At 43.4% G+C, this 13,748-nt stretch overlaps 1 protein-coding gene across 5 annotated transcripts in view; it reads left to right on the top strand.

The window, feature by feature from the left end:
* RARB (retinoic acid receptor beta) overlaps nucleotides 1-13,748 on the top strand; it is a 548,867-nt gene that overhangs the window by 382,796 nt on the left and 152,323 nt on the right. The window contains exon 1 of one of the 5 annotated variants that reach the window (XM_006134318.4): nucleotides 12,100-12,716. The exons of the other annotated variants lie outside the window; for them this stretch is intronic. Coding sequence (XP_006134380.1) covers nucleotides 12,560-12,716 — 157 coding nt within the window. The 5' untranslated portion in view covers nucleotides 12,100-12,559. Of the gene's footprint in view, nucleotides 1-12,099; nucleotides 12,717-13,748 lie in introns of those variants that run through there. 5 annotated transcript variants of the gene reach the window in all.

Below are 13,748 nucleotides of genomic sequence, written 5' to 3'. Positions count from 1 at the left end.
TTCAAAAGGGAGTACACTAATGGTGGGCAACCTGCGTCCCACAGACCACACACAGTTTGTCAGGATAAGCCACTGGCGAGTTGCCAGAAACATAATTTATCTGAAATCCGTAGGTATGGCTGCCTTCAGCTCACATTGACCACGGTTCATTGTTTCCAGCCAATGGGAGCTGTGGAAAGCTGCGGCTAGCAGGTCACTGTTGGTAAATTGTTAATCTTTACTGGAGGCCAACATACATCCTCAATGCCTTTCCCCATTCAGCACTCTGTAGCACTCTAACTTCAGTCCAATGGGGTTTTTCTTCAGCATTCTTTGTTCAGCAAGGACAAATCAGAAGAATTTCACTACTCAAACTTAAACAAGTCAATGTACACCAGAGTTATTGCACCACATCTTGACTGTCTCTCACATCGGGGGGGTTTATATCATAGAATACTAGAACTGGAAGGGACCCTGAGAGGTCATCAAGTCCAGTCCCCTGCCCTCACGGCAGGACCCAACACCATCTACACTATCCCTGATAGATGTTTATCTAACCTGCTGTTAAATATTACCTGAGATGGAGAATCCACAACCTTCCTAGGCAATTTATTCTCATGTTTAACCACCCTGACTGTTTGGAAGTTTTTTCTAATGTCCAACCTAAACCTCCCTTACTGCAATTTAAGCCCATTGCTTCATGTCCTATCATCAGAGGCCAAGGAGAACAATTTTTCTCCCTCCTCCTTTTAGATCCTTGAAAACTGCTATCATGCCCCTTCTTGTTATTCTCCTTTCTAAAAACACAAGCCTAGTTCTTTCAGTCTTCCCTTATAGGTCCTGTTCTCTAGACATTTAATAATTCTTGTTGTTCTTCAATTTCTCCTCATCTTTCTTGAAATGTGATGCCCAGAACTGGACACAATACTCCAATTGAAACCTAATCAGCGCAGAGTAGAGCAGAAGAATGACTTCTCCTGTCTTGCTCACAACACTCCTGTTAATGCATCCCAGAATCATGTTTGCATTTTTTACACCTGTGTCACACTGTTGACTCATATTTAGCTGTGGTCCACTATGACCTCTAGATCCCTTTCTGCAGTACTCCTTCCTAGACAGTCGCTTCCCATCCTGTATGTGTGAAACAGATTGTTCCTTCTTAAGTGTACTTTGCATTAGTCCTTATTAAACTTCATCCTATTTGCCTCAGACCATTTCTTCTGCTTGTCCAAATCACTTTGAATTGTGACTCTGTCCTCCAAAGCAGTTGCATCCCCTCCCAGCTTAGTATCATCTGCAAATGTAATAAGCGTACTCTCTACACCAATATCTAAATCATTGATGAAGATAGTGAGCAGGACCCCTGCAGAACACCACTTGTTATGCCCTTCCAGCACGATTGTGAACCATTAACAGCTACTCTGCCACGATATGCATCTGACGAAGTGGGTTTTTGCCCACGAAAGCTTATGCTCTAACACTTCGGTTAGTCTATAAGGTGCCACAGGACTCCTCGCCATCTCTGAGAACAGTTATCCAGCCAGTTATGCACCCACCTCATAGTAGCCCCATCTAAGTTGTATTTGCCTAGTTTATTGGTAAGAAGATCATGTGACACTATATCAAATGCCTTACTAAAGTCTAGGTATAACACATCCACCGCTTCTCCCTTATCCACAAGGCTTGTTATCCTATCAAAGAAAACTACCATATTGGTCTGACATGATTTGTTCTTTATAAATCCATGCTGGCTGTTACCTATCACCTTATTTTCTTCCAGATATTTACAGATGAATTCCTTAATTACTTGCGCCATTATCTTTCCTGTCACAGAAGTTAAACTGACTGGTCTGTAGTTTCCTGGGTTGTTCTTATTTCCCTTTTTATAGATGGGCACTATATTTGCCCTTTTCCAGTCTTCTGGAATCTCTCCAGTCTTCCATGATTTTTCAAAGATGATAGCTAAAGACTCGGGGTATGTCTACACTACAGAGTTAGTTCGAACTAACGGACGTTAGTTCGAACTAACTTTCATAGGCGCTACACTAGCGCTCCGCTAGTTCGAACTTAATTCGAACTAGCGGAGCGCTTAGTTCGAACTAGGTAAACCTCATTTTGCGAGGATTAAGCCTAGTTCGAACTAGCTAGTTTGAATTAAGGGGTGTGTAGCCCCTTAATTCGAACTAGTGGGAGACTTGCCCTCCCCAGGTTTCCCTGGTGGCCACTCTGGCCAACACCAGGGAAACTCTACTGCCCCCCTCCCGGCCCTGGACCCCTTAAAGGGGCATGGGCTGGCTACGGTGCCCGTGCCAGGTGCAAGCCTGCCAGCACCCAGCCAGCAGACCCTGCACCTGGCACGGCTCGAGCCAGCCACCCGATGCCCCCCAGCCCTCCCCCTCTTCCCGGGAGCAGGCTGGTGGCTCCCGGGAGGTTGCCCGGGACCGCAAGAGGCGGGCACCCGCCTGGGCTCTTGCGGATATCGTGGACCTTGTCCACGATCTCCGCACTAGGCACAGGAACGTGGCCGTCTAGGGCAGGAGAGCTGCCAGACTGGCCACCCAGGAGCAGGTGTGCATGAAAATCAAGGGGGTCCACTGAGACCCCCGACCCTGAGCCCTGAGCTTACAATGGCCATCCTGGGTCAGACCAAAGGTCCATCTAGCCCAGTAGCCTGTCTGCCGACAGCGGCCAACCCTAGGGACCCTGGAGGGGATGGACTGAAGACACTGACCAAGCCATTTGTCTCGTGCCATCCCTCTCCAGCCTTCCACAATCCTTGGGCAGGGACACCACTCCTACCCCCTGGCTAATACCACTCATGGACCCAACCTCCATGACTTGGTCTCACTTCCCTTTAAACTCTGTTCTAGTTCTAGCCTTCACAGTCTCCTGCAGCAAGGAGTTCCACAGCTTGACTCTTTGCTTTGTGAAGAACAACTTTCTGTTACTAGTTTGAAGCCTGCTACCCATTCCTTTCCTTTGGTGTCCTCTAGTTCTTCTTTATGGGAACTAATGAAGAACTTTTCTGTATGCACCCTCTCCACCCAACTCTTGCTTTTAGAGACCTCTATCCTGTCCCCCCTCCGTCTCCTCTTTTCTAAGCTGAAAAGTCCCAGTCTCTTTAGCCTCTCTTCATATGGGACCTGTTCCCAACCCCTGATCATTGTAGTTGCCCTCCCCTCTCCCAGCCTCTCTCTTCCCCTCTCCCACCTCCTTTTCCCAGTCTCCCCCAGTTTTGTTCAATAAAGACAGATTCCATTTTTGAACACAATTGTCCTTTATTTTGTACATCAAGAAAAGGGGCTAGGGAAGGGTAATTGGAAGGAGGTGAGGGAGGAATGGGGTACGCGCCCCCGATGGGGAGGACTGGGCTGGATCTGCGGTCTTTTGGGGGGGAACCTCTCCTGCAGCCCCCCCGATTGCCCCCTCTCCCCAGATGGCAGCCTGCGGCAAGTGCAGCCGGTCTGATGGCCGAGTGCTGTGATGTGCCCAGTGTGGGTAGTCCGGGCACTCCAAGCCAGGACTGCTTTGCAAGCAGGGCACCCCCGAGAACTGTCTGTCCGGGGTGGGGGTCGGGACACTTTAAGCGCAGCCCTCGGCTAGCCTGAGACAGCATCTCCACGTTCTAAGTCCTCCTCTGATGCCCTGCCGGCACTGCTTCCGGCCATCCTTAAGCCTGGTTCAGGGTCCACTTAATGTGGACATGCTAGTTCGAATTAGCAAAATGCTAATTCGAACTAGTTTTTTAGTCTAGATCCGTTAGTTCGAATTAGCTTAGTTCAAATTAACTAATTCGAACTAAGTTAGTTCGAATTAACGTTGTAGTGTAGACGTACCCTCGGATAGCTCCTCTATCAACTCCTTGAGTATTCTAGGATGCATTTCATCAGGCCTTGGTGATTTGCAGACATCTAACTTTTCTAAATAATTTTTAACTTGCTCCTTTTTTATTTTATCTTCCAAACCTTCCCCATTTCCACTAGTATTTACTGTGTTAGGCATTCCTTCATCATCAGACTTCTTGGTGAAGTCCAAAACAAAGAAGTGGTTAAGGATCTCTGCCGTTTCCAAGTTTCCTGTTATTTTTTCTCTCTCTTAACTGAGCAATGGGCCTGCCCTGTCCTTGGTCTTCTTCTTGCTTCTAATATATTTATAAAATTTCTTCTTATTACTTTTTATGTCTCTAATATCATAAGCAATTGACCCATAGAAAAAATCAGTCACGGGCCACTCACCTGCCCTCGGAGGGAGGAATGGTGTGGAGGCTTCGAGTTTCTCCCCACAGTGGGGCAAGCCACAGGGGGGCAGGAAGGGGCCAGAGATGGGACCTGGGACAGCTATAACCCCATTGGACCAGCAGTGGGCAGGGGTGAAGAAAGGGACAGCTATCTACTATAAGGATGTTAACAAGTAGTTGACTAGACAGTTAACCGATAAGTCTAGGCTTATCAATTAATCTTGTCGACTACTCACATTTCCTGCCCCCCTTGCGGCCTCAGTACCAGAGTCATGGTGGTTAGGGTGTCTGGCCAAAGGGGAGGTGCAGGAGTAATGGAGGGTGCAGAAGCAGGCGGGGCAGGGTATCTGGCTAAGGAGGAGGGTACAGGAGCAAGCTGGGGGGTAGATGTCTGATCAGAGGGAAGGGAGTACGAGCATGGTGCGGGTAGGTGTCTGGCCAGGGAGGAGGGGACAGGAGGAATGGATGGTGAAGAAGCATGCTGGGGGTGGTTAGGGTGTCTGTCCAAAGCAGAGGTGCAGGAGCAAGGGAGGGTTCAGGAGCAGGCTGGGTGCAGAATGTCTGTCCAGGGTGGAGGGTACGGGAGCAGGGTGGGGGTAGCTGTCTGGCCAGTGGGGAGTATGCAGGAACAGGCTTAAGATAGTTGTCAGACTGGGCAGAGGGTGCGGGAGCAGGCCTGGGTTGGGTGTCTGGCCAGGAGGGAGGGGGCAGGAGCAGGGGAGGAGATAGGCATTCTGGGGATGGAGTGTTGCTGGCCCTAGTGCCTGCCCTCCCTGCAATCCAAGGCCAGAGAGGCTGGGGCTGTGTGTCCACCCGCCTTCCCTTGCGCTGGACCGGGGAGGCTGGGGCGCATGCCTGCCCGCTCTCCTCCCTTCCCTTGGGGGGTGGGGCCTCAGCAAAAGGGGCGGGACTAGGGGTGGGGCAGGAGCTTGCATCCTCTACCCCTACTTTCACTGACCACCCATGGGAGCCAGTCTGGCAAATTCCCTCAATCAGGACCTCTCAGGGTGCTGGACCAGGGTAATCCAATCTGCATTCTTTAAAAAAGGATTTTTCTTCTATATTTCAAAGGCCAATAACGTATTATCCCTCTCAATTATAGAGGCCAAGAATATAAGAGGACTCAAAGGACTGGGCATTTATGTGGCTATCAAGAATATCCAGTTATCATAGTTAATCACAAGATTTGTGGAAAGGATATTGAGCCAATCGCTATTAGAGATCAGCAGGAGGCCTATTATGGGGAGCACATTACCCGACTGCTGCCCACTGCAAGGTTTTTACAGCTTCCTTTGAAACATCACAAACAAGATACTGGGCTGGGTGGAATTTGAGTCCTATCCACCATGGCAATTGCTAAAGCCGCAGACAGCAGGAGAATAAAATGCAACTTACCCAATTTTTAACATGTAAATTATGTCCAGATATTATTGTGCTGGGTATCTTTATATGCATGTAATTGTATTAATAGTAATATCTTTTGGGTTATAAATTGTACCTAATGGTTAAACAAGGAAAGTAAAAAAGCCATGTGCAGTAACTGAGGCTACTTCTATACTTTGTGTTTTTTTCCAGCAGAAGATATGCAAATGGAGCACTGATTTGCTTCTCTTGTGCTCTCATTTGAATATCTTCTTCCGATCCTTTTTGTGGAAGAGGTTTTTGTGATAAAAAGCCCTGTGTAGACGGGGCCATTTGTCGGGAAAAAAAAACTTTTGTACGAGAGCCCTTATTCCTCAAAAAATGAGGTTTACAGGCTCTTGTGCAAAAGGTTTTTTTCCAACAAATGGCCCCGTCTACACAGGGCTTTTTATCACAAAAACCTCTTCCTCAAAAAGGATTGGAAGAGGATATGCAAATGAGAGCATGAGAGATGCCAATGAGCGTTCTATTTGCATATCTTCTGCCAAAAAAAACACGCAGTGTAGACTGACTCATGAGCTGGCTGTATGCTCTACGAGCATTCTCCTGTGGTGACCTGAAACCAGCCCCACCTTACCCTTTTTGTCCATTTCTATTCATGCATCTAGCCCATAACTCTAAAGGTAGGTAGGGCCTGTTCTTGTGGAAATACACATTAAAGTCACTTAGTGTGCTGGAGTACAGAAACCCAAGAATCGCCACTGGAACTGTTTTTTATTGTACTTATCTGTCAAAGCTGTTTCTCCTGTGCCAGTCAAAATATTTGTACTGTGATATTTTTTCTGTGGGTTCAGTATTGTTCTAGTCCAATTCCTGCTACGTGTTTCATAGCCTTTCAATAGTATCTTGATATTTTAAATTTTCAGCCATTCCCGGGGGGGGGTCAGCCATCTTTTCCGTAATTAATAAACATCATTCTTCATGCAGCTGAAAACCTCCTACAAGTAAATACAGTAAACCGCAGTAGGATTTGGGTAGCCAGATTTTAAATCCCAATAAACTTGGAAAGACAGATAATATTTCATATCAGAATCTATTCTGAATAAAGAGGTAAAAATCAAAGCCTCTGTGTGTGAGTGATGGCTGTGATTTAACTGCCAGTGATTCTCCCAGCAACTAACACAAAGGAATCTCTGAGTATCAGAGTTGAGGCGTAAGCTCAGTGTCAGAACTTGCCTAGGGAGTAGAAGAAATCTCACTTTGTCTCTGATTTTACTGTTTAAACACACACATCACTCACTAGTAACCATTTACTCTGCTGTCAAAACTATTTCAAGAGAGTTACATGTGATTAATAGTAAAATGCATGTAAAAAGATAGCTTATGCTGCCAGCATGCTTTCTTTTAAAGATTTGTGTGTGTGTGTGTGTGTGCGCGCGCGCGTGCGCTTTTTTATTTAGACAACACACAGCCTTCAACCTAATTCTGGACAGCTCTCTCTGTGAAGCACATTATGGCATCCTCAGTCTTGTTCTTCAAAAAAAGTGACCAGCACAAATATGTGTGCAGAATATGATTCATGGTGCTTCATTCTGAATTGTCCAGTGGGTAATTGCCATACAAAAACCAGAGAAACAGATGTAGACTCCAAACCTTAGCTGTAAATTTTTGTTTTATGATTATGGGTTTCAAATGTACTATGTAACACTGACAAATATACAGTAATGCTGAAAGAAATAGATTCCCAACTTGAACTTTTTATTTCATTTGTGGGTAAGAATGTTTATTTTTAAGTTTCTGCTACTAGAGACTGAAAAAAAACAGATTAAGGTGATGCATGAAATTAGAATGTTTATTTTTTTGCATGATCTAATGGGGAAAATTGGGAGAGTTCTTTTCCAGAACTGGATAAGAGTTTAAAACATGTGTCAATAATTCAAGGTTTGTTACATTTGAATTAACCAGTTTATTAATTATGCCTTCAGTATACATTCCAAATGGTCGTGGTTAGTGCTGGTCTGTTATACTCTATCTAAATGTTATTTCTTGCAAAAGTTCTCCCAATTTATGAAGATACATATTCTTTATATTATTTTTTTTAAAAACATAAATTGTACAATTTACAGAGGAACAAAATCTTGGAAGAGTTAAATCAACTAACATCTCGAGCTGAGAAGAAATACTATATAGGTAAAGTGTTAGATTATTTGAGGAATTCATTAATTACACATGGCTCCATAATAACTGTAATCATTAGCACAACTATAATTCATAATAAAACATGATGAACTACCTGGCTCATTTAGATATAGTATGAAAAAGCCATCTTATTCCATTCTTATGCAATTAAGCATGAATTACTGACAGTTATTTTCAGAAGTTTCCTATGATTTATCTGCAATTAAACGCACACCAAATAGTTTTATATTCGATACAATTTTATTAGAGCAGTTAAAAAATAAATATAACCATGTGTTTGGTCAGTATAATTTTGTTCATTATATTTCATCAGGTACCGTCTCGGTCTAAACTTCCACCATTTCCAGAACTCTAGGCTGTAGAGCAAGGGGGATGGGCAATAATTTTCGCATGGGGGCCACTTAATGAATTTTGGTATATGGTTATAAGCCAGCTCCATCCCCAGAAGGGGTGGAGCCTAGGGCAGAAGGGATGGGGCTGAGGACTAGATTCCCCCGCAGAGTTGTCTGGGGCTGGAAGCTTTGAATTAAAATCACAGTAAAGGGCTCATGGCTCTTCTACTACCACATTGTCTAGCAGCTGCCCAGAGTTGCTGCAGCTATTTAAAGGGCTGATAGCTCTGGCCCCCGCTGGGGTAGCACTGCAACTGGGAGTCGTGGGACATTTAAATAGTATCTTGCTGCCTGAGCCATTGCCTGGAAATGTGGTGTCATGGGCAGCGAGCTATAGATAGAAAGAGGCCAGATGCAGTCTGTGGTTTAGATCAAAGTCTTAGGCGGTCCAGATCTGGCCCCTATGCCAAGTCTTGCCCAGCGCTGCTCTAGAGAGCCTCCTTTCTTTCTGACTTAGACATTGGCAAAATATGTTGTTGTCTGTGTGTATCTTTCCAATCACCTTAACGATGACACACTAGATGTTCCTAATTTCTCTTGCAGTCTCATCATGAGAAAACAGGTTTTATCTGTCTGTAAAATAATGTGTTTTAGTGGAGCTTTGTTATCCACAACAAATAAAACAAAACAAAAATGTAATAGCCACATGATAAAATCAGATTTTAGTTAAATATTACCACTTCTTTCTTCCTTGTTAATAATGAGATCTCTGCTGTGCTGAAAATTGTTGTGATATACTTAGGAAAAAGGATCCTTTGCTTGGGTAAGTGCACATAGTGCATACTTTTCACATGACAGTATAAGTGTTACTAAGCCACTTTTTTAGTTGGAGCAATTTCAGCATGGGGTAGGTTTCCCCTGACAGATTCTAAAAGCCCCTGGATGCCAGTGTTGCATTCCAGCCCTATAATTCTTCTACCAGGATAGGCGATGGAATGAGACAGTGTCTACTGTAGGGACAGCTAAATCCCTTTTGTCTGAGGGAAAAAATTAAGAAAAGCTTTTGTTTGTGTATCTTCAAAAGGATTTAGCTTCTAGATTACAACAGGGCTCTTTGTTAAGTGGCTTGTTTCAGATTAGACATATCAAGTTTCCAGGCACAATGCCGTTTTACTTCTTGAATTTTTACAGAAAGTTTTGTTAACACAATCTACAGGTATTGTCACAGAGCTTTTAGTGCATTAAAGTACTTTCTTCAGAGAAAAAACATCACATCCATTAAGCCAGCTGGTTAGGACCGAGAATGAATCTCTCAGTATTTCTTGTCTTTTCTTGTGTGCATTTCTCACCCACAGTATTGTTATGGGTGATGTTTTCAAAAGTTGCCCACTGATTCGGGTTTTTTCTAAGTTTGGGAGGCTAGCTTGAGACTCCGAGGGTCTGATTTTCAGAAAGGCTGAGTATCTGCAATATTGACCTGAAGGAAAAGCTATTGAAAGGCATGAAAGAAAGGGAAGTGCCCAACTCCCTCGAAACATGGGCTCCTCTTTTCTTTTTGTGCCATAGAAAATCTAACCCAAAGCCAACATAAGGAGCAAGTTCTCAGCACCTCTGATCCAAGGTGCCTTAAATTGAGGTCCTGAAATAAGCCATTTTGGAAATATTATTTATAAGTGGGGGAAAAGTGGCTCAGAACTTGATATTAAATCAAGAGCTAACAGAATTAATGTCCATCCGGGTAAAGAACTGACAGAATTCGGATCCATAATTAAGATTGATTAGGAAGGAGACGCTTTAAATAAAAACACAGAATTTTGTGTACCGCTGAGCTTAGTGCTTTTTTAGTCATGGTCTCACCTCTTGCTTTTACTTGTCTTCGTGACCAAACTCTATGGGTCATGCGGGACCTCTCCCTAAGAGTCCAATGCCTGTTTGCTTTGTTTCTTCACATGCAGTGAATGCAATGGACAGGAAGAGAGACCAAGTATTGTCTTAGGGTGTTTGACCCTCTTTTGTTGTCATTTCAATCCCCCTCTTGAAAAATATTTCAAGCAAAAAACCAGAAGCCAAAGAGTCCTTGTGGAAGGATGGTCCCTGCATTTTTCCTCACTGGTTTTAATTTCCTGTGTCTATAGGTCAGAGGGTTAGCCCCTAGTGGGCTCTTACACCACCATATTTACCTGTGCTTCTGCAGGTATGGTGGATCACAGCTCCCATTGGCCATAGAGCGCCATTCCCGGCCAATAGGAGCTGCAATGGCCTGTACCTACCATGGTGCAGATAAATATAACTGCAGCTGCCCACCAGGGTCTAACCCTGGTGAACTGCTGCCGTTTTACTGCCCATCCCTGCTATAGGTGCTGGACCTAGGCATGTTAGGGGTGCAGCTGCACCCCTTCCTTAATGTGGTTTCCATTATGTACAGGGTTTATAGTTTGGAGTTAAATAGCTCTCTGTACCCCAAGTGTACAAACAGTTCGGCTATGTCTAGACTGCAGGCTTCTTTCGAAAGAGGCTCTTTCAAAAGCATCTTTTGAAAGAGCCTCTTTCGAAAGAGAGCGTTTAGACTGCACGGAGAAATTTCGAAAAAGCGGCTTGCTTTTTCGAAAGAAAGCATCCAGTGAGTCTGGATGCTCTCTTTCGAAGATGCCCTATTTACATTGAAGAACTTTCGAAAGAAGGCGTTCTTCCTCGTAAATTGAGGTTTACCGCCATCGAAAGAAAAGCCGCGTTCTTTCGAATTAATTTGGAAAGAATGCGGCTTGAGTCTGGACGCAGGGGAAGTATTTTCGAAAAAAGGCTACTTTTTTCGAAAAAACCCCTGAGTCTGGACACAGCCTTCCAGTGCCCTGCCTGTATCTTCCCTTCCTTCTTGATAACTCTGCATACTGTTTAAATGCAAATTAAGCGACTCGCTGGATGGACCACTTTGATTACTTCAGTTTGGACAGGGCTGTGGGGTTTGTAATGTGTGAATAACACTGTACAGGGGAATCTGATAATGTTGTCACATATATTTTACCAGGACAGCAAATAATGAGTTTTCAAATGGGTACCTTACAAGGCATGCATTGTGCAAAGTGCATTACCATAGTGTGCAGGGTGTGTACACAAGGGTCACAGTCACATTCTGAGAGACACTTGGTTGGCAGCTTCCAGAACTAGGTCCCCATACAGAGAAACTTCTCTGAACTGGTGCTGAGCAAATGCTGAGTGCCAAATGCTATCACTTTGTATCTCTGCACTTCAGAAGCCTGAGTAGCCTGCAGGATTCAGGCAATAATGATTCATCTGCTGTGTTTAATTACATTTACAGGGATGTCTGGTGGGGGTGGCAGTGGGGTGGATTTTGAAGCACCTAACACTTTCCTAGTGATGGGCCTCTGAGAATTCTCAAGTAAATGGATGCTGGCATTGAAAGGTCTAGCTCCAGACTGTCAGAGACATGGTTTTACAAATGTCAGCCAAAACATTAACACAGATTTGCACAGAGAGGATGTAGCTTGTGATGTTCCCTAGTCGCTATCTCCACAAGATGAGAAACTGGTGCCTGTATCTATGTCCCTGTAAAGTGCTCAGTTGTGCCTGTCAGTTGCTGATGCTTTCTACAGAAGAGGTAGAGAACGTGCAGGGGATTTAGGAAATAGACTGGCACTTAAAATATCACACACATACCTGGAGTAAGCTGATATGTATGCAAGATTTGTTGCTGGGCAGACAGGACCTAGAAGAAGCCTTTTTGCAATTTAATCTTTCTATTTTTTTATTTTATTATTTAAAGATAAGAAAGTATAAAGGCAACGGCTAATAGTTGTCTGCTTCTCCGCCTGTCTGCTTTCTGCAGGGCTGCTGGGAGTTTTTAAGCAGTGTGAGAATCCTGGGAGTTGGTGATGTCAGACTGGTTTGGGTCATTTGAAGGTTAGCAGCCTGGGAAGGGTTCATGGAAAGTTCACTCGCATATATTAGGCAATTCAATCTTTCATTCTGTGTGACACAAATAGTAGGAAGTGAGCTGTTCAGAGGCAGAAGGATCTATTCACTGGTGAGGGGGATCCCAAGTTTTATCACAGGTCTTTTATTACTGGGACTTTGATAATATCTGTGATGTGAAAAATAGATCAGATCTTCCGCAACAGCCTATGAGGCAGGACTGATTCTAAAGGATTTTTGGAATAATTTGATTGAAACTAAAACTTGGAATGCTGCTTGTTTCCCCCTATCTTGCTGGATTGGCTGAGCAGCCTGGAAAATGGTAAATGATCATTTGGATCAATTACAGGCTTTTAGCTGTGTTGTCTGTCATAATTCATGATTCTGGTCTGGGAAAAAGACCAACAGCCTACGTGCCAAAAAAGGGGCAGAGTTTGATGGAGTTGGGTGTACTTTTATATGCCATTTTCCTCCACACCTAGAGGAAAGCACTTTTGCAGACCTTCTGTAGAGGGGAATCATGTTTGACTGTATGGATGTTCTAGCAGTGAGCCCTGGTCAAATTCTGGATTTCTACACTGCAAGTCCGTCTTCTTGCATGCTTCAGGAGAAGGCTCTGAAAGCATGCTTCAGTGGATTAGCACAAACAGACTGGCAGCATCGGCACAGTGCTCAATGTAGGTCCCCTTATTATTTTTTACAGATTTTACAAAAGTATTTGCATGCAGTTTTTTTTAAACCTACTTTTAATTTGCAATAGGGATTTTAAGGACTTTTTCTTATGCAAAATGTGGTTGTGTAAGTATTTATTTTCTTTGCAGAAAAAAATATTTAAAATATGATTTTTGCTTCTCCCTTATTACACAGTGTATCCACCCTTAAACCATAATTAGCAAACAGGAAAATGCAAAACAATAATGTAGCACAGCATGACTTTTTAAACTCTGTCCAATGATATGTACACAATATCTTTGTTGCAATATTTTGCATATTTTCTTGATCTACATTTCAGCAGTTAAAATGTTATTCTGTACATTCCTTACAAAGAATTTAAGCTATATAGTCTAGGTGATATTCTTGAAATCAGGTTATAGTTTTAGGCTTCCATTAATATTTCCCTTGCTAAGAAAAAGCAATATTTCTTTGTACTGACCTTGCTGCCACCTCTCTTCTTCACTTTGTTGCTATAAGAAGTTGCTGTTTTGCTAGAAAACTACTAACTGTGAACTCCCCTTGTGTTTAGTCATCAATTATTTTCATACCTTCAGATTCAGTCAGTCTTGGACTAGTCGGGGAGGAAGCAAAGATACTGTAATGTAGTTTTAAAAAACATTACTGTTTTCTTATCTGATCTTGACATAGTGCTGAGAAACATGAATGGTAAACAGTGGCAGTGTTTTAACACTGTAGTTTCAACTCTAAGAAATTACAAGTACCAGAACACATTGCCGTATATGCTGCATTAAAGAGCCTGCAGGATGCTTCTCTGCTCTGACACTGATTAAGATAAATGACTTGGCTATCTATCAAAATGTTTTAACACACTCTTTGACACTCCACTGCAGCATTAGCTATAGAATTATGTTTGAAATCTTTGTTTTCCAAAGAGTTCAAAGCTGCATAAGAATAAATGTAGTTTTCTCTTCAGTGTTTAGTCAGAGGGAAGTAAAGAAGATAGTTCTTAAAAGAAGGGCCTGATGGATTATCAT

This window comes from Pelodiscus sinensis, chromosome 2 (genome assembly GCF_049634645.1).
Source record: "Pelodiscus sinensis isolate JC-2024 chromosome 2, ASM4963464v1, whole genome shotgun sequence".
NCBI lineage: Eukaryota > Metazoa > Chordata > Testudines > Trionychidae > Pelodiscus > Pelodiscus sinensis.
This window is presented reverse-complemented; position numbering and strand designations above follow the sequence as displayed.